Source organism: Rana temporaria, chromosome 6 (genome assembly GCF_905171775.1).
Source record: "Rana temporaria chromosome 6, aRanTem1.1, whole genome shotgun sequence".
Classification (NCBI taxonomy): Eukaryota; Metazoa; Chordata; class Amphibia; order Anura; family Ranidae; genus Rana; species Rana temporaria.
This window is the reverse complement of record NC_053494.1, coordinates 177,499,879-177,518,402: the sequence shown is the minus strand read 5'-3', so window position 1 is coordinate 177,518,402 and position 18,524 is coordinate 177,499,879. Positions and strand designations below refer to the sequence as shown.

Below are 18,524 nucleotides of genomic sequence, written 5' to 3'. Positions count from 1 at the left end.
GGAGTTTCAGCCAATTTGTATGTTTATTAAAAGTCAGCAGCTACAAAAAGTGTAGCTGCTGGCTTTTAATAAACAGACACTTACCTGCTCCAGCGTTCCAGCGCCGCGCCGGCCGGGGCTCCGCTCCTCTTCCCCCCCTCCCCGGGCGGCGTCTTCATTGTCACTGTGGGCACCCGGCCGTGACAGCTTTCGGCTTCACGGCCGGGCACCCACTGCGCATGCGCGAGCGGCCCGGCGCTGCGCCGTGTCATTGGCCAGGAGATCGCCTAGGACCTGTGACGTGTCCTAGGCAATCGCCTACAGCAGCCCCTTCCTGTAGGCGACTAAGCTTAATCGCCTACAGGAAGGAGAAAGTGGGACAGGAAGTCCCACTGTTCCTGAAGCCCCCACTCCCCCCCCAAAAAATGACATGCCAAATGTGGCATGTAAGGGGGTGAGGAGTGGGATAAGAGGAAGTTCCAAATTTGGGTGGAACTCCTCTTTAAAGTCCAAGGGCCGGATTCCGATACCTGAGCGTATCTGTTCGGCCGGCGTAACGTATCTTAGATACGGTATGCCGCTGTAACTTTGGGCGCAAGTTCTGTATTCTGAAGGAACTTGCGCCCTTATTTACGGCGGCGTAACGTATGTGTTGCGGCGTAAGGCAGCGTAATTCAAATGGGGATCTTGGGGGGGCGTGTTTTATTTAAATTAGGCTTGACTCCGCGTATATTGCTTTTTTTTTTTTTAACGGCGCATGCGCCGTTCGTGAAAACATCCCAGTGCACATGCTCGAAAATCTGCCGCAAAACGTCATTGCTTTCGACGTGAGCGTAAATTACGTTCAGCCGTATTCGCGAACGACTTGCGCAAACAACGTAAAAAATTCAAAACTCGGCGCGGGAACGACGGCCATACTTGGGATACGCCGCACATACCCCTCATATAGCAGGGGTAATCTACGTAAATAGTAATTTGCATATTCCTTGCGTAAACAAACGGAAGCGCCACCTAGCGGCCAGCGTAAATATGCAGCCTAAGATCCGACGGTGTAAGACACTTACACCTGTCGGATCTTGGGGATATCTATGCGTAACTGATTCTATGAATCAGGCGCATAGATACGACCGAGCGTACTCTGAGTTACGACGGCGTATCAGGAGATACGCCGTCGTATCTTTCTGAATCCGGCCCCAAATCTTTTTCTGACCCTTGTTCCGTAATGTGGATGTAAACCAGCCGAACTGCGAGTCAGCTCTATACGGCTCGCAGTTCGGCTAGTTACGGAAACTCGTGACGCGCCTTATCCGCCGGGGGGGAGTTTTTGTCAGGCACGTCAATCATCTGGGCGACGTCCCAGAGGACATTGCGCCACTGCATAGGAACGCCTACTCCCGCGGGAGCTAGTACCCGGAAGCCAGGTGAAAAATAGCGATAATCGTAATACCGTATGTACACCCCCCCCTAAAAAAAACAGCATACTGTACATGTTTGAGGTATACAGAATGTAATGTTATATACTTGTTTTTTTTTGGGTGAACCCCCGCTTTAAGTTAAAAAAAAATTTTTTTTTTGCTTGAAAGTTACTTGGAACCCCCAAACATTCTATTTTAGCAGAGACCCTAGGGAATAAGATGGCAATTGCTGCAATATTTTATGTTGCACTGTATCTGCCCAGTGGTCTTTCAAATGCATTTTTTTTTGGGAAAAAATGCACTTCAATTAATAATCAACAAAAAATAAAAAACGAAACTAAAGTTGGCCCAATTTTTATTATATTTTTGTTTTTATGTGAAAGATATTACGCCGTGAGAATTGTGATCTATCTTAACCACTTGCTTACTGGGCACATAAACCCCCTTCGTGCCCAGGCGAAATTTCATCTTCCGGCACTGCGTCGCTTTAACTGACATTTGTGCGGTCGTGCGACGTGGCTCCCAAACAAAATTGACACGCTTTTTTTTTTTTCTACAAATAGAGCTTTCTTTTGGTGGTATTTGATCACCTCTGCGGTTTTTATTTTTTGTGCTATAAACAAAAAAAGAGCGACAATTTAAAAAAATATATATATATTTTATACTTGTTGCTATAATAAATATCCCAATTTTTTTTTTTAAAACAACTTTTTTTTTCTCCGTGAAGGCCGACGTATTTTTCGACTGGTTTGCGCAAAAGTTATAGCGCCTACAAAATGGGGAACAGAATTATGATTTTTTTTTTATTTATTTATTTTACTAGTAATGGCGGCGATCTGCGATTTTTTTTTTTTTTTTTATTTTTTTTTATTTATTTTTTTATTTTTTTTTATTGGGATTGCGATATTGCGGCGGACGTATCGGACACTTTTGACACAAATTTGGGACATTCACATTTATACAGCGATCAGTGCTATAATAATGCACTAATTACTGTATAAATGTGACTGGCAGTGAAGGGGTTAACACTAGGGGGTGAGGAAGGGGTTAAATGTGTATCCTGGGTGTGTTCTAACTGGGGGGTGACTGGGGGAGGTGACCGATGCTGTGTCCCTATGTACAAGGGACACAGATCGGTCTCCTCCTCTGACAGCGCGTGGAGCTCTGTGCTTACACACAGAGCTCGACGATCGCGTGTACCCGGCGGACATCGCGGCCGCCAGGTACACGCATCGGCTCTTCAGCGATGCGCCGGGACAGTGTTTACCCGCTGCGCGCCCCCAAGAGGCGCGCGTGGGTAATGCACTTTAAAAGACGTCCACTTGGCACTTGAGAGCCGCACTGTTGACGTCTTTTGTCAATAGCGCGGGTCTCAAGTGGTTAAGAAAAATAATTGTGATTCTCATTTTAGCCAGAATTGTGCAGCTCTGATACGAACCTTAGCAGACCTCTTCACTTAATAGATCTAGGTGAATAAAAAATTGGCTTGGCTGAAATGTTGGTTCACGCTGTACTTCCAATGAACTCAAAATGGCCACCGGAATGAGGTGGCAAATATGAATGCCTATTGCTTATCAAATATTAAATGCCAGACTGGCATCTGTGGTCTATTGATAAAAGCATGTTGCTACCAATCTTGCTGTTGGATCCAGTCAACCCTAATAATTACTGGGGAGTTGGAAACAGGAGGAGGGTTGTCATCGAGAGTAAAATGGAGGTCGCTGTGCCAAGACGGCTGATGATCATGGCTTGTGATACTGAGAATTGCTCAGTCCTTAAAATTGCTGGTGTCTTGTGATTTGACATTTTGTAATCTGAAGCTCCATAGAAAGGAAGGTGATCACCAAATTTATGATCAGATTGAGCCTATTGTGTAAATATCTTGGCTCCACACTATAGCACTATGTATTTTGGTGCCAAAAGAATTGCTATGTATAGGTTACTCCAGGGCTTGCCAACTAGGGGTTCAGATACATTCCCAATGACACTGTTGATCCTTTTTAGCTCTGTGTAAGGTGGTAACTCTGCCCAATAACCAAGTGTAATGCCCATTCTTCCCACTGACTATCTCACCAATGTATCAGGAGTTGTCATTTTAAGCAAGGGGTTCCCTGAGAGATATTTTGAAGGGTTCCTCCTGTGTTGAAAAGGTTGAGAGGCTGAGTCACTCATTTACTAAATGTTTCCAGTGAACTTCGCAACCTGAAAGTTGTAAAATTCAACACCATATCCGGCAGAGACTGGCTATAAAAGCTATAGCGATGGACCTTGACACCAACTGTAAATAACATTTAGATTGTTTTTCTAATTTGTTCCCCAAAAGTTACTCAAGTGAACTTTCCATTATTAAAACGTTTTTTTTTTTTTTTTTTTTTGCTGCTATAAGTAGTATAATTCCTCAGCAAACAATGGGTTGCACATTTGAAGCTTCAGTGTCATGACATCCCTATAGAGCAGTAGATGGGACATGTTGGGCAGGTTCTCTGTGTAGAACAGAAGATGGGGCATGCCCCGCCTACTGCTCTATAGAGAACCTACCCCGGCATGTCCCCGTCTACTGCTCTATAGGGAACCTACCCCGGCATGTCCCCGTCTACTGCTCTATAGGGAACCTACCCCGGCATGTCCCCGTCTACTGCTCTATAGGGAACCTACCCCGGCATGTCCCCGTCTACTGCTCTATAGGGAACCTACCCGGGCATGTCCCTGTCTACTGCTCTATAGGGAACCTACCCGGGCATGTCCCCGTCTACTGCTCTATAGAGAACCTACCCCGGCATGTCCCCGTCTACTGCTCTATAGGGAACCTACCCGGGCATGTCCCCGTCTACTGCTCTATAGGGAACCTACCCGGGCATGTCCCCGTCTACTGCTCTATAGGGAACCTACCCGGGCATGTCCCCGTCTACTGCTCTATAGGGAACCTACCCCGGCATGTCCCCGTCTACTGCTCTATAGAGAACCTACCCCGGCATGTCCCCGTCTACTGCTCTATAGGGAACCTACCCGGGCATGTCCCCGTCTACTGCTCTATAGGGAACCTACCCGGGCATGTCCCCGTCTACTGCTCTATAGGGAACCTACCCGGGCATGTCCCCGTCTACTGCTCTATAGGGAACCTACCCCGGCATGTCCCCGTCTACTGCTCTATAGAGAACCTACCCCGGCATGTCCCCGTCTACTGCTCTATAGGGAACCTACCCGGGCATGTCCCCGTCTACTGCTCTATAGAGAACCTACCCCAGCATGTCCCCGTCTACTGCTCTACAGAGAACCTACCCCGGCATGTCCCGTCTACTGCTCTATAGAGAACCTACCCCGGCATGTCCCCGTCTACTGCTCTATAGGGAACCTACCCCGGCATGTCCCCGTCTACTGCTCTATAGGGAACCTACCCCGGCATGTCCCCGTCTACTGCTCTATAGGGAACCTACCCCGGCATGTCCCCGTCTACTGCTCTATAGGGAACCTACCCCGGCATGTCCCCGTCTACTGCTCTATAGGGAACCTACCCCGGCATGTCCCCGTCTACTGCTCTATAGGGAACCTACCCCGGCATGTCCCCGTCTACTGCTCTATAGGGAACCTACCCCGGCATGTCCCCGTCTACTGCTCTATAGGGAACCTACCCCGGCATGTCCCCGTCTACTGCTCTATAGGGAACCTACCCCGGCATGTCCCAGTCTACTGCTCTATAGGGAACCTACCCCGGCATGTCCCCGTCTACTGCTCTATAGGGAACCTACCCCGGCATGTCCCCGTCTACTGCTCTATAGAGAACCTACCCCGGCATGTCTGGGTAGGTTCTCTATAGAGCAGTATGTGGGACACAACAGGCAGTGGGTAGGGTAGTGACCCATATCCGATGTTTAAATAACTGGAATATTCCAACATGATTTTTTAAGTTGGCCCCCGTAAACACCGGTGCAATTTCCCTATTGTCAATGGAACTATTCAAATTGGTGTGACTTTGACTTTGCTGTGCCACGCTGATTTTGAAAAATGTTCCTGCGCTTTTTTTTTTTTTTTTTTTTTTTTTTTTTACTTCGGGTGCGACTTGCATAAAAGTCTGTATTAAGCCGCACAGATGTCGCGGTTTTGTGGCCACACACAATCATGTTGTACAATTTGCATTGAAATCCAACCTTTCGCTGTTCCTTTGCCATAAGAGTACCTGTTGATCTTCTGTGATGATTCTGATGAGCGCACGTCTTAAATGTGTTCATTATGTCTTAAAAAGCTTGTTTGCCCAACTAGCCTGTCTTTTGGTTGTGGATTTGGTATTGCACGAGTACTGTTGCAATGAAGGAACTGTTATGTGCTGTATTTCTCTATACTTAGAAGTAGAAAAAATACAAAAACTGTAACCACAGACATTTCGCCTCTTCCTGAGAGCGTGACTTCCGCATTGAGACCCTTCATCTTCAGTCGTTTTTGTACCTTACAAAAAAATGAAATGACAACCTGATTGGTAGATACTGAAAAGTGGCGATTACAAAGTGGTACTCTGGCTTCATGTTTGCTGCCTAGTACACAATGGCTGAATTTCGTCTGGCACCAGCTGGTTCAATAGAAACCGGCAGACATTTTGGCCCGCATGTTCGGCCGCCGGTCCGACAGTGACTGAAAGGCGCTGATCAGTGTTTTCTGTCGGGGTGGCGTCCCCACGTCGGAACACAATGGCTCAACGGGAGATTGATATACTAACATCAGACTGTTGGTACAGCGGCTTGGACCTGAGCTGTCAGTTTTTTGTTGGGCTGTACGAGACTTTAGTACAGTTATCCCCAAATTGTGGTCAGCACCTCCTCCACTTGCTTGTCTATGGGTATCGTTGCTAGAAGACCACTGGGTGCTGCAGTTGCATACAATTTCCCTGACGGGCTGCTATGAAATGGGAAGTGAGAGAAAATCCCTGCAAATGAAAGTGGAAGTAAACTTGTATCTTAAACAAATGGCTGACAGGCGGGGTATTTATGATGGAAGAGACCCTATTAGTCCCCCCTACCATAAATGCTGTCATGTTCATTGAGCTGCGCTTGCGCAGTTCAGCGAACATTTATGGACTCGCTTGGCCCCCAATCCGTGATGTGACTCCTGAGCAGCGTCATCGCGGCCTGGCCTATCAAAGTGGCCCGAAGGCACGGCGCCCAGGAGGGAGACCGGGAGAAGATTGCTGTGCCAGGGACCTGCCGACTCGTTCCCAGCGCTGTGCTGGAGGACGTCGTATGACAGGATAAGTCTGCCATTATGTACTAATATGCTGTGCATACTAGCCACCCGGGGGGCCTTAACCACTTAAGACCCGGACCTTTGGGCAGCTAAAGGACCCGACCAGGGTTTGCGATTCGGCACTGCGTCGATTTAACAGACAATTGCACGGGCGTGCGTCGTGGCTCCCAAACAAAATTGGCGTCTTTTTTTTCCCCACACATAGAGCTTTCTTTTGGTGGAATTTGATCACCTCTGCGGTTTTTATTTTTTGCGCTATAAACAAAAATAGAGCGACAATTTTGAAAAAAATGCAATATTTACTTTTTGCTGTAATATATATATATATATATATATATATATATATATATATATATATATATATATATATATATAATTACACATTTTTTTTCTCAGTTTAGGCTGATATGTATTCGTCCTATTTTTGCTTTAAATGACAATGGTAACTAGGATGAATAGAAGAGGGTGGATCTTCTTAATAGGGGTCACAGACAACCATACAAACTGACAGGTGTTCTAATCCATCTGTACTCTATCGAAAACTAAAAAATAGTTTTGCCTTTAGTTATACTTTACCTGCACACTGTGAGCATGTTGGTGTGCATTAGAAGCTGCAGCAAGCAACCAATTTCCTACTGGAAGGACAACGAACATCTTCTGTTTTCCTCCCTGGCTGTCCTGGCCCCCCTTCATTTCTTGGATTTCAGTTCTAATCCTGGCTCCACATCACATTTGGGTGTTGCATGTAAATGCAGCCAGACCAGGAACAGCCTCGTCCAGGCCGCTGCTTGTATCGGTAGAGATGCAGGGTTCAGGAGACTATGTACTGCACCCTGTCAGCCCTTCCCCTGCGGCCATGATCTGTGTAGAGAAGTATGTAATAAAAAGCAGGTTTCATTTCTTAAAAAAATAAAATAAATCATTGGTATGTTCAGGAAAGGAGGAGCTGGGGGGGGGGCTAAATCTAAGCAGAAAAAAACCTCAACCTTAAAGTGGTAGTAAACTCCTGAATAAGGAAAATAAGTGGGGCCCCCAGGGAATCGCAGAGTGGTGTCCTCACACGAGCCGTTTTTTACCATCAGATGCTGCCTCGCCATCTCCACTATAGGAAACTGGCATTGAAGCCCTGCTGTTTCACAGCTGGTTCCCTACTGCACATGTGCAAAGCACGCTGCACGCTGATTCGGCCAGCTGAAGGAGGGGGAGATGGAACTGTAATGTGCTAGTATGCACCACATGCTCGCTCATTATGACACTTCTCCTAAAACAAAGCCCTCCAGCACTGTGGTTGGCTCTTCACCTGGTCTTCCTTCCAGGTTTGCGCTCTTTGGCAACAATGATGTCACTCCCACTCATGCGCAGGTGGCATCACTGGCTGCTTCAAGCATACATCTCTCAAACGCCCCAAGTTTAGGTGATCCTTGCTGTAACTGCAGGTAAGCCTTGCCTTATAATAGGCTAACCTGTGTGGGTACAAGTAAAAAAAAGCAGAGTTTACTATTGCTTTAGGCTGGGTTCACACGCAGGACCCTTCTGCTATGCGCTCCGCGGTCACCCTGTAGATGTGTGAACCGGCTTCATTTAGAGTCGCTCACGCGTCATGCGAGTTTGATGTAGGGAAAACTGCATCCAATTTGTATTGGTGTAAATGGCAAATAAGAGTCCACAAGGTGGCATACACCTCATTGGACTTGGTACCCATACACACTATTAGATTTACCAAAACCATGTACCGTATTTATCGGGCTATAACGCGCCCCGGCATATAGCGCGCACCCCCGAACTTGAAGAAAAATTCCTGGGGGAAAAAAAAAATACTTAGTTTGGATGCCCCTCGTCGGTGTCTTGCCCGTCGTCCTTCTGCAGCCATCATGGTGTCCTCCCCGCGCTGAGTTTGAACCACTGTGCCGGCATATACCGAGCGCAGTATAGTCGGGCAGGCTCGGCTCCTCCCGCGATCACGTCCTGTGCGTACTTAACACGAGAGGAGCCGAGCCTGCCCGACTATACCCGAGTGTACTGCGCTCGGTATATGCCGGCGCAGTGGTTCAAACTCAGTGCAGGTATCGGCGTATATCGCGCAACCACGATTTTGCCCTGATTTTCAGGGCAAAAAAGTGCGTGATATACGCCGATAAATACGGTAATATGAGGTCAAACCTTAAGGCTCCACGCACACAGGGCTTAAAAATCTGTTTTTAGGCCTGTACATAAAAGCTCTCTAAATTTTTTTACTCCAAAGTTTAGGCGAGTTTTTATGTGTTTTTTTTTTTTTTTTCCTCCCAGTGAGCTTCAATTAGAAACGCGAATGAGGTTTTTTTGTTTTTTTGTTTTTTTTGTTTTTTTTTGTTTTTTTTTCTGCCTCTTAAAGGGGTTGTAAAGGGGAACAAAAATCTTGCATAAGCATCCTTTACCTGCAGACATTCCTCTTTTCACTTCCTCATTGTTCGTTTTTGCTCAGAAGTTGCTCTATTTCTTCTCTGTTCTGTTCACTTCCTGCTTGTCTGATTTTACTGACCCCCGTGATGGGAGGCTTTATTGCTGTGGTCAGTAACGTGCTCACCCCCTCCTGGGAACTACATCTGTGCGGCAGGACACTCTCTGTGTTAGAGACTTCAAGGAGGTGTGAATTACTGGGCGTGCCGCAATGCATACTGGGAAATGTAGTTCTTACAAGCAATTTTTTTTTATGCCAGTGTGCATGGAGCCTAATGCACACGATTGGAAATGCCAATGGAATTTTTCAGTCGGAATTCCGCTGAAGCCTACTTATATCAGTCTTGCCTACACACTGTCAGACTAAATTCTGACTGTCCAAAACGCGGTGACGTAAAACACTACGACAAGCCGAGAAAAATTAAGTTCAATGCGTCCGAGCATGCGTCGACTTGATTCTGAGCATGCATGGGTTTTTCTCTGGAGTTCCACAGACGATCGGAATTTCCTATAATAATTTTTTTTTTTTTTTTTTTACACGGATGGAAAAAGTCAGATGGGGCCCACACACGATTGGAATTTCCAATGGAAAAAAAGTCCATCGGAAAATCCGACCGTGTGTATGTGGCATAAGAGTTTCAATTTGTATGCGATCGGGCAGGCCCTTGCACTACATGGGTTTTGGTAAATCTGAAGACAAATCTAATGGTGTGTATAGGGCTTTAACATTTTTTTATACACCAGTAAAGGACTATTGCTGATTCTCTATCGGTGGCGTTTGTGGGAGGTAGTACCGTAGTAGATGTTTGCTTAGCGTGAATGGGACGTTTATCCCTCTTTTCTAACAATTACATTCTTTCCAACCGCCTGTTCTGCTAAAGTAAGCATTACCCCGATGTGTATAGAAAGCTTTCATCCCTGCAATAGATGTATATCCATTCTTGTCACCAATGGGAGAGCAGAAGAGAATTAGCACATGGGCTGAAGGGTAGTGCAGGGTCTCTGTACTTTGTGGTATTGGATGAACGCCATAGACGTGGGAACCCAACACCAGAGCGCTATGAATGGCGTGCCAAGTTACTTGGTGTCACTAGTGTGTGCACAATTGCTTCAGATTCTGGCTCTTCCAACCTTAGTAAATTTCCCTTTTATCTGTTTTCAAACTTTCTGAAACATGCAGAGCTTAAAGTGATTGTAAAGCCAGAAGGATTTTTTCATCTTGATGCATTCTACGCATTAAAGCAGAGTTCCACACAAAAAAAAATACTAAGTCAGCAGCTACATATACTGCAGCTGCTGACTTTCAATATATGGACACTTATCTGTCCTGGGCGCCTGCGATGTCTGCACCCAAAGCCGATCTGTCCCTCGAGTGGAGGCGCAGCCTTCTTTGGTAAGGGAATGAGGAAGTGAAGCCTTGCGGCTTCACTTCCTGGTTCCCTACTGCGCATGCGTGATTCGCGATCCCACTGGTCCCTGCTGTCTTCTGGGACCTGTGTGTGTCCCAGAAAAGACAGGGGGGGGGGCTGGGAGTAGGCACCGAATGTTTGTGTAGGTCACCTTGTGATCTATGCCCGGAACTGGGAGCAAATGCCTGGATTACACGGGTATCTGCTCCCTTCTCCCCCTGAAAGGTGCCAAATGTGACACCGAGGGGGGGGGGGGAATTAAAAAGAAAAAAACAGAAGTTACATTTTTGGGTGGAACTCCGCTTTGAGATAAAAAGCCTTCCGTGTGCAGCAGCCCCCCATAATACTTACCTGAGCCCCCTCTAGATCCAGCGCTGTTGCAAGAGACATTCGGCTGGCCAGGACTCCCCTCGTCATTGTCTGAGAAAGCAGCGCCATTGGCTCCTGCTGCGGTCAATCTGTCAGCCAGCCAATGAGGAGAGAGTGAGGGTGGAGCCCGGCCACTGCTCGGGGGCTGGATACACAGAGCCCTCATGGCAAGCTGTGGGGACACTCGGCAGGAGGGAGGAGCCAGGAGCATCAGAGGGGGACCCGAGAAGAGGAGGATCGGGGCTGCTTTGTGCAAATCCACGGCACAGGGCAAGTATGACTTTTTTGGTTAAAAAAAAAAAATTCTGTATCTTGGAAGATGAATGAACTTGCGTGGGAGTTGTATCCTTGCGGCATCGCCAATTTATATTGCCCGTAGAGCCTGAACCTAGAGGAACATTGCCCAATGAGGGAGCCTGCAGATTTTTCGTCGCTGAAGGAGGATAGTTCCACTTCAAGCCAGAACTTTATTGGCTTGTTGGATATAATTGGGTATATGAATTGTTGGATATTGCCATGATTATCTCCAGGTTTTGAGTCTTGTGCTATGAAATCAATCCGTACTTTTTAGATGTCTTTCTACTGAATCCCTACTAGACCTAGCAAAGTGTGTGAACATGCATGGCAGGCCGTTGTCTCTAAATGTCTTTATTCTGAATCCTTTACAGGAAAGTGACGTGATGAGACACATCACCGCATACATGACATTTCTTGGCGTCCAAACCGGTTACCCAACTTTTTCCTACGCAATCTATGTGTTAAGTAAAAGTGTCTAATTGTGGGGGAAGACCTGATTTTCTATCTACCCATTCATACTCCTTCCTGGCACAGTCATTTCTTACCTTCCCAATTCCTGGAAAGAAGGGAGATCTCTAGAGTGGAGAGACGGAAAGTAGAAATCTAACAATTTTTCACAACATTTCTTTAAAACAATAATTCCTAATCGTACAGTACAGGGCGCAGGCTAAGTAGTCGTAGACCCTACGTTTTCGATTGGTACGTTGAACCTCTTGACTCCGACAGTATGTATATATGCGGACCTTTGTAAACTGGTAACCGTGCTAGGTGCGCACTTTAGCATGGTAGCTGACGGATCGGGAGCTTTCTGATCATGTGACAGCCAATCGCAGCAGTCACATGGCCATGCCTGCCTCCTGGCGTTTAGTACTTTTAAAGCGCCGGGAGGCGATAGGCCCTAAGGGGTAAACCAGCCAAGATTCGAACAGTTAATGGGCAGGCTGAACGTACGATCAACTTTGGTACAACCAGCTTGCTGGATTCTCTTGCTATTCGTGGTGCAACTGTTTCACCCCTACATGCTATAGCCGCTAGCAATAATCTCCCCCATAGGGGAGAGTGGAAATCTGACAGGGCGGTCCCTGCACAGTGTGCGGGGGCCGCCCTGTCATCTGCCAGCTCAGTGGGGATCAATGGAGCGATCCTTGCTGAGCAAGCAGAGGTTCACAGGGCGAATCATCACGGATCCATCCCGTTGTTAAAGGGGTTGTAAAGGTACAATTATTTTTTTCCTAAATAGCTTCCTTTACCTTAGCTCATCCATCCATTTTGCTTTTAAATGTCCTTATTTCTTTTGAGAAATCTTCACTTCCTGTTCTTCTGTCTGAAACTACACACCGTAATGCGGGGCTTTCTCCCTGGTGTGGAGTGTCTTGGACAACAAAAGTCAGGACGCCCACTAACACACAGCTCCTTTCTCTATCTGCAACGTAAATAGCACCCTGACTCTCCTGTTGTCCAAGGGAGGGGGCGAGCACGACACTCCACACCAGGGAGAAAGCCTTGTATTACTGTGTGTAGTTACAGACAGAAGAACAGGAAGTGAGGATTTCTCAGAAGAAATACGGACATTTAAAAGCAAAATGAAAGGATGAGGTAAGAGGACTGCACTGAGGTAAAGGAAGCTATTTAGGGTAAAAAAAAAAAAAATTGTACCTTTAAAACCCCTTTAACTGCTTGCCGACCAGCCGCCGCAGTTATACGGCGGCAGGTCGGCTCTGCTGTGCGAGATCACGTAGATGTACGTCATCTCGCCGTTCAGCCAATAGGGGCGGGCGCGATCACCGCCGGGCACCCGCGATCGCTCGTTACAGCGCGAGAACCGGGGGTTCCTGGTCCTGTCAGGGGGAGAAATTACTTATCGTCTGTTCATACAATGTATGAACAGCGATCTGTCATTTCCCCCAGTGGCATTTTTATAGTAATCGATGCATTTTTATAGCACTGATCACTATAAAAATGCCAATGGTCCCAAAAATGTGTCCGCCATAATGTCGCAGTACCGATAAGTCGCTGATCGCCACCATTACTAGTAAAAAAAATAAAATAAAAATGCCATAAAACTATCCCCTATTTTGTAGACGCTATAACTTTTTTGCGCAAACCAATCAATAAACGCTTATTTTTTTAACGAAAAATGTCGAATACGTATCGGCCTAAACTGAGGAAAAAAGTTTTTTTATATATTTTTGGGGGATATTTATTACAGCAAAAAGTAAAAAATATATATATATTTTTTTTTTTTCAAAATTATCGCTCTATTTTTGTTTATAGCGCAAAAACTAAAAACGGCAGAGGTGATCAAATACCACCAAAAAGCTGTATTTGTGGGGAAAAAAGGACGCAAATTTGGTTTGGGAGCCACGTCGCACGACCGCACAATTGTCAGTTAAAGCGACGCAGTGCCGAATCGCAAAAGTGGCCCGGTCATTGACCAGCAATATGGTCCGGAGCTTAAGTGGGTAAAGTAAACATGTTGCAAGGAAACGCTGTCCGTCTTCAGGAAACGCTAGTTGCAGGGCTGTCATGCACTTGTTTAGTACTTTCTGACTCGGAACACGAATGCAGTATTGAGACAAGAAGGTTGCCAGGTAGTTGGCATTTTCAAAAACAGGTTTGCAACAGCAGCTCTTGCGTGACAGGTTTCTGGTAGTTCACATTGGATATTTTATTTTTGGATTGTGTAAATGCTTTGTATCCTGTGTCTGAATTAATAAAAAATAAACGCTTATAAGCCAACTATGGCTTTCAAAGGAATTCCCGCAAATGATTCTTCCAGATCCTCCCTCTGAGTTGCTTTGTATTGGAGGTCATGGACATTATAGGTGTTCTTATCGCTTGCAATGTTTATGATGTGATAATTGAAGGAATGTCCTTCCTGTAGGTGAGAATTTATTGTCTTGTCACACGGAGACATTGGCGGGGCGAAGGTTATTGCTGCGTTTGTATTTCTCTAGTTATGGACTATTATGTATTCAGGATTATAAACTTGCTGCTCTTTAGTACAAGTGATGTAAGATGGAAATTTCTTGAGTCTTATTTTTGAATTTTAATCATTTTCTCTTGTTCTATTTTAGTACGGAAACATGAATCCCGCAATGATGGGTCAGGCCATGTCACATGGAGGCTTCTATGGACAACCTCAGTACCCTGGAGGAGACCCCATGTGGAGCTACTTCACAGCAATAGCTGGACAGGTAAATCTTTTATATGGCTGCTATTTACATTTGGGTTCTACAACATTTAGTCCGTGTGCATGCAAAGGGCCTAGGCCTTGGCTGAATACCCTCATCTGGGGAGGTAGGTCCCATGACAACATACCTCTGTCTTGGCTTTGACACTTTGGATTTATTTACTAAAGCTGGAGAGTGCAGAATCTGGTGCAAAGAAACAATCTGCCTCCAGATTTTATTGTCAAAGCTTCATTGAACAAGCTGAAGTTAGAAGCCGATTGGCTACCATGCTCAGCTGCACCAGTTTTAGGAAATCCCCCCCACAGTCTTAGAGCCGGTTCACATAGGGGCAACCTGTCAGACGACTCAGCCGCCTGACAAGTCGCGGTCCGCTCTATTCAATGGAACCGTTCTAATAGGAGCGACGCAAGTCGCTCCGACTTAGAAAAAGGTTCCTGTGTGACTTTGGGGGTGACTCGGGGCGACTTGCATTGACTTCAATGCAGAAGTCATTTTGCAAGTTGCCTCTCAAGTCGTCTTGAGATCGCCTTGCCGAGTCGTGCCGCCCGTGTGTGAACCGGCTCTTAAGCTGAGTATACACGTACCTAAATTTATGAGGTTCAGCAGGAGCTGTCTGAATTTTGGTATGTGGGTACCTCTGTGCAACAGAAGCGGGTCTCAAGACTGTCTTCTGTTAAATGGTCCAGCTAGAAAAACGGCATTCAGACAGCCAACACATTTTGAGCCCCTCCTCCCCCCCCCCCCCCCCTTTTTTCATCAGGTCTGGATCTCCAGAAAAAAAAATTATACTAGTCATGGCAACGATCAATGACTTGTGGTCCGATTGCGGTGGACAATCTGACACTGAAAATGTTGACACTTTGCGGGAACCGGTGACACTAATGAGTGCCAAAAAAATATACATGGTCTCTGTACTAATGACACTGGCTGGAAAGGGGTTAAACGTCTAGGATGATCAAGGCTTCATGGACGCTGGCAGCTCCTGGCTGCAGAAAAAACGCAAACCTTGTTTATGCAGCATTTTTTTTTTTTTTTTTTTTTTTTTTTGAAGCTCCTGAACTCTGCTAAAGTCCATGTGGACATTGACCAATCGGGGCTTTTCTGGCATTAAGTTTAGGCGCTTTGGCAAAAAAAAAAAAGCTCATAACCTTAAAGGTGGTGTAAAGGCAGAAGGGTTTTCATCTTGCTGCATTCTATGCATGAAGATAAAAATGCATGTTCTTACGAATTTTCTTTTTCTTAAAGCGGAGCTCCACCCTAAAGTGGAACTTCTGCTCATCAGAACCAACCCCCCCCCCCCCCCACTCCGGTGTCACATTTGACACCTTTCAGGGGGGAGGGGGGTGCAGATACTTGTCTAAACACAGGTATTTGCACCCACATCCAGCCACACAGTCTGGCCGTAGGGAACCGGGCAGTGAAGCCGGAGCGCTTTTCTTCCTGGTTCCCTCACCGAGGATGGCGGTGGGGGCAGCAGAGTGACGAGCGATCACTCGTCCACTGCTGCGGACGGCGCTGGACTCCAGGACAGGTAAGTGTGCTGTTTTTAAAGTCAGCAGCTGCAGTATTTGTAGCTGCTGGCTTTTAATATTTGTTTTTTTTTTTCGGCCGAGATCCGCTTTAAGCTTATGGTCAAATAAGCTCAACAAAAAAATGTGAACATGGGCTCAAGCTTTTAAAGTGGAGGTTCACCCATTTTTCAACCTTGGATTCCTGCTCATTTTGTCTAGGGGAATCGGCTAGTTTTAAAATCGAAGCTTTACTTATTGTTTAGGGTATGGGCTGCGGGACTGGGCGTTCCTATTTGATTGACAGGCTTCCGACGGTCGCATCCATCGCGTCGCGATTTTCTGAAAGTAGCCGAACATCGGTGCGCAGTATAGAGCCGCACCGACGTTCGGCTTCTTTCAGCTACTCGTGACGCGATGGATGCGACCGTCGGAAGACTGTCAATCAAAATAGGAACGCCCAGTCCCGAAGACCATACTCGGAAGCGGCGGAGAAGATCGCCCTCTACAACGGTAAGTACTGCTTCGATTTTAAAACAACTAGCCGGTTCCCCTAGACAAAATGAGCATCAATCTAAGGGTAACATTTTTTTTTATGGGTGAACTCCCGCTTTAAACAAATCGAGGGGTGTTTTTTTTGCGCTGCAGTGTGCATGAGCTCTAATACATGAGGTGTTGCCGGCCAGGTCACTGAGTTAAAACAGAGGGGGAAACGCTTAAAAAACAAACAAAAAAAAACATGCAGCCGCCACCATCGGTAAGCTGCAATATATTGGTTTTGGGTTTGATATTGCTTTAAATTCTTGGACTCTTGAACGTTGGGTGCTCTCGTTTTTGCATTGCATGTGTGGGCAATAAAAACCTGACGGTGGTTCTAATCCTTCACAACTCAAAAGTTTTGCTGTTTAATGATGGTGTTTGTTTTGTTATGTGGACAGTTTGTTCCATTGTAGAAAGCAGTCGATCTGGTGACAAGGAAGTTCCCTTTCTGCAAAATAACCAGTTTGTGAAAGGTTCATAAATGATCCTTCTCACATTTCATGGTTCTGTTTCCTCTGATTAGTAAAGTAATGATTACTTCCTCTTACTATACATACCGGAGACAACTACAACTAAAGGGAACTTGCATTGAGACATGCAGAGGCTGGCACCCCGAAAGTGCTGTCGGGATTACATGCCCGGAACAATCTGCAGAGTTGAAGTTCTGACTTTGCTTGCTGAACGATGGCCGACGACTTCATGCCAAAACCAGCTATAGATTTATATTTTAAAAAAAAAAAAATTAACCCCCCCACACCCCCCTTTTTTGCGATAGGGCACTGCATTGCTTTGACTCGCAGTCATGTAACGCTGGACCCAAATAAAACGTTTGGCCTTTCCCACAAATGGCTTTCTTTTGGTATTTGGTCACCTCCATTTTTTTTTTTCTTTCTGCTTTAGAACGCCCAATAAAAAAAAATGTAAAAAAACCTAGTTGCTTTATCAATTTGGGCCAATATGTATTCTGCTACTTATTTTTTGGTAAAAATGATCTCAAGAGTTTATTGGTTTGCGCAAAAGTTGCGCCAACTCTCTGGACTATATTTGAATTTGGGCTGCTTTGACTGGGGGAAGATAAAGATCTGTGTTCCTGCTTGGCAGAAATACAGGATCAGTACATTCCCCTTCTCAGAGTGGTAGTCTGCCTTGTTTACATCGGGAGACAGGCAGAACAGCAGTCTAACGATTGGCATGTCCAGCGGACATTGTGTCTGCCTGACATGCTGATTGGCTTCCGCTATGTCCAATCGCAGTGGAGTGGGTCGCCGGGGTGTTTACACTTAGAAAAAAAATTGACAGCATCTCTTTACTGGACCTTTTTTATAAGTTGTCTTCCCAATGGAAAAATATCCCACTCCATTTGTGAGCAACTATTTTCACCCCTGGTTCACACCAGTGCCATTTTGTCATGAAATTTTACTGTTCAAAATCGCATGGTAAGTTGCACCCCATTGCCAGCAATGGAACCCTTCAAATCGTAACCTTGGAAAAGGTTCCTGCACTACTTTCTTCATGATTTCATTGGAGGTCCAAAATGTATGGATCTGTGGCTTTGAAATGGCACGATTTTAAAGCCGCACTAATGTAAATCAGGGCTAAGCCTAGGTTCAACTGGAATTAAATCGTGCCAATTCAGCTGAACTGAGACATCTGTGCGGGTTTCTGCAGAGATTTCTAGTGAAATCGCACCTCAAGTCGCTAAAAGTAGTACAGAAACTACTTTTGTGAATCGGTCTGGCGGCGCAAATACGGTGCCATTGACGTGTCAAATCGCTGCAGTGTGAACCAGGGCTTAAGGATGAAGCACACGAATGGCAAAATTCGAACCAAAATATCTGAGCTCTTGCAAATTGAGAATTGCTACTACATCCATCTACCCAACCAGAGATTGTTCGTTTTATCAAAGTGTCAAATATCGCACTAGTTTTGTTGCCCTTTTTTACTTTTATAACAAACTATAGCAACATTTTTTTTTTTTTTTATTACTCTGGTACATTCTCTATCAAAACGGTAACTTGTGATCTGCTCACCTGTGGAAAAATAAAAATCATGGTTGCATGCAAAAGAGAGATTCTACTCTCCTCCGGTGGCCATTGTCTCCTGTGCTTGCTATTCCAGAACTGCAGCCTCCGTCAGGCTCATCCC

General features: G+C 45.8%; 1 protein-coding gene across 1 annotated transcript in view; it reads left to right on the top strand.

Annotated features, from left to right (window-relative positions):
- The window catches only part of GCA (grancalcin), a 50,478-nt gene that overhangs the window by 13,854 nt on the left and 18,100 nt on the right, over window positions 1-18,524 (top strand). The window contains exon 2 of the mRNA XM_040357855.1: window positions 14,215-14,334. Coding sequence (XP_040213789.1) covers window positions 14,215-14,334 — 120 coding nt within the window. The remainder of the gene's footprint in view (window positions 1-14,214; window positions 14,335-18,524) is intronic.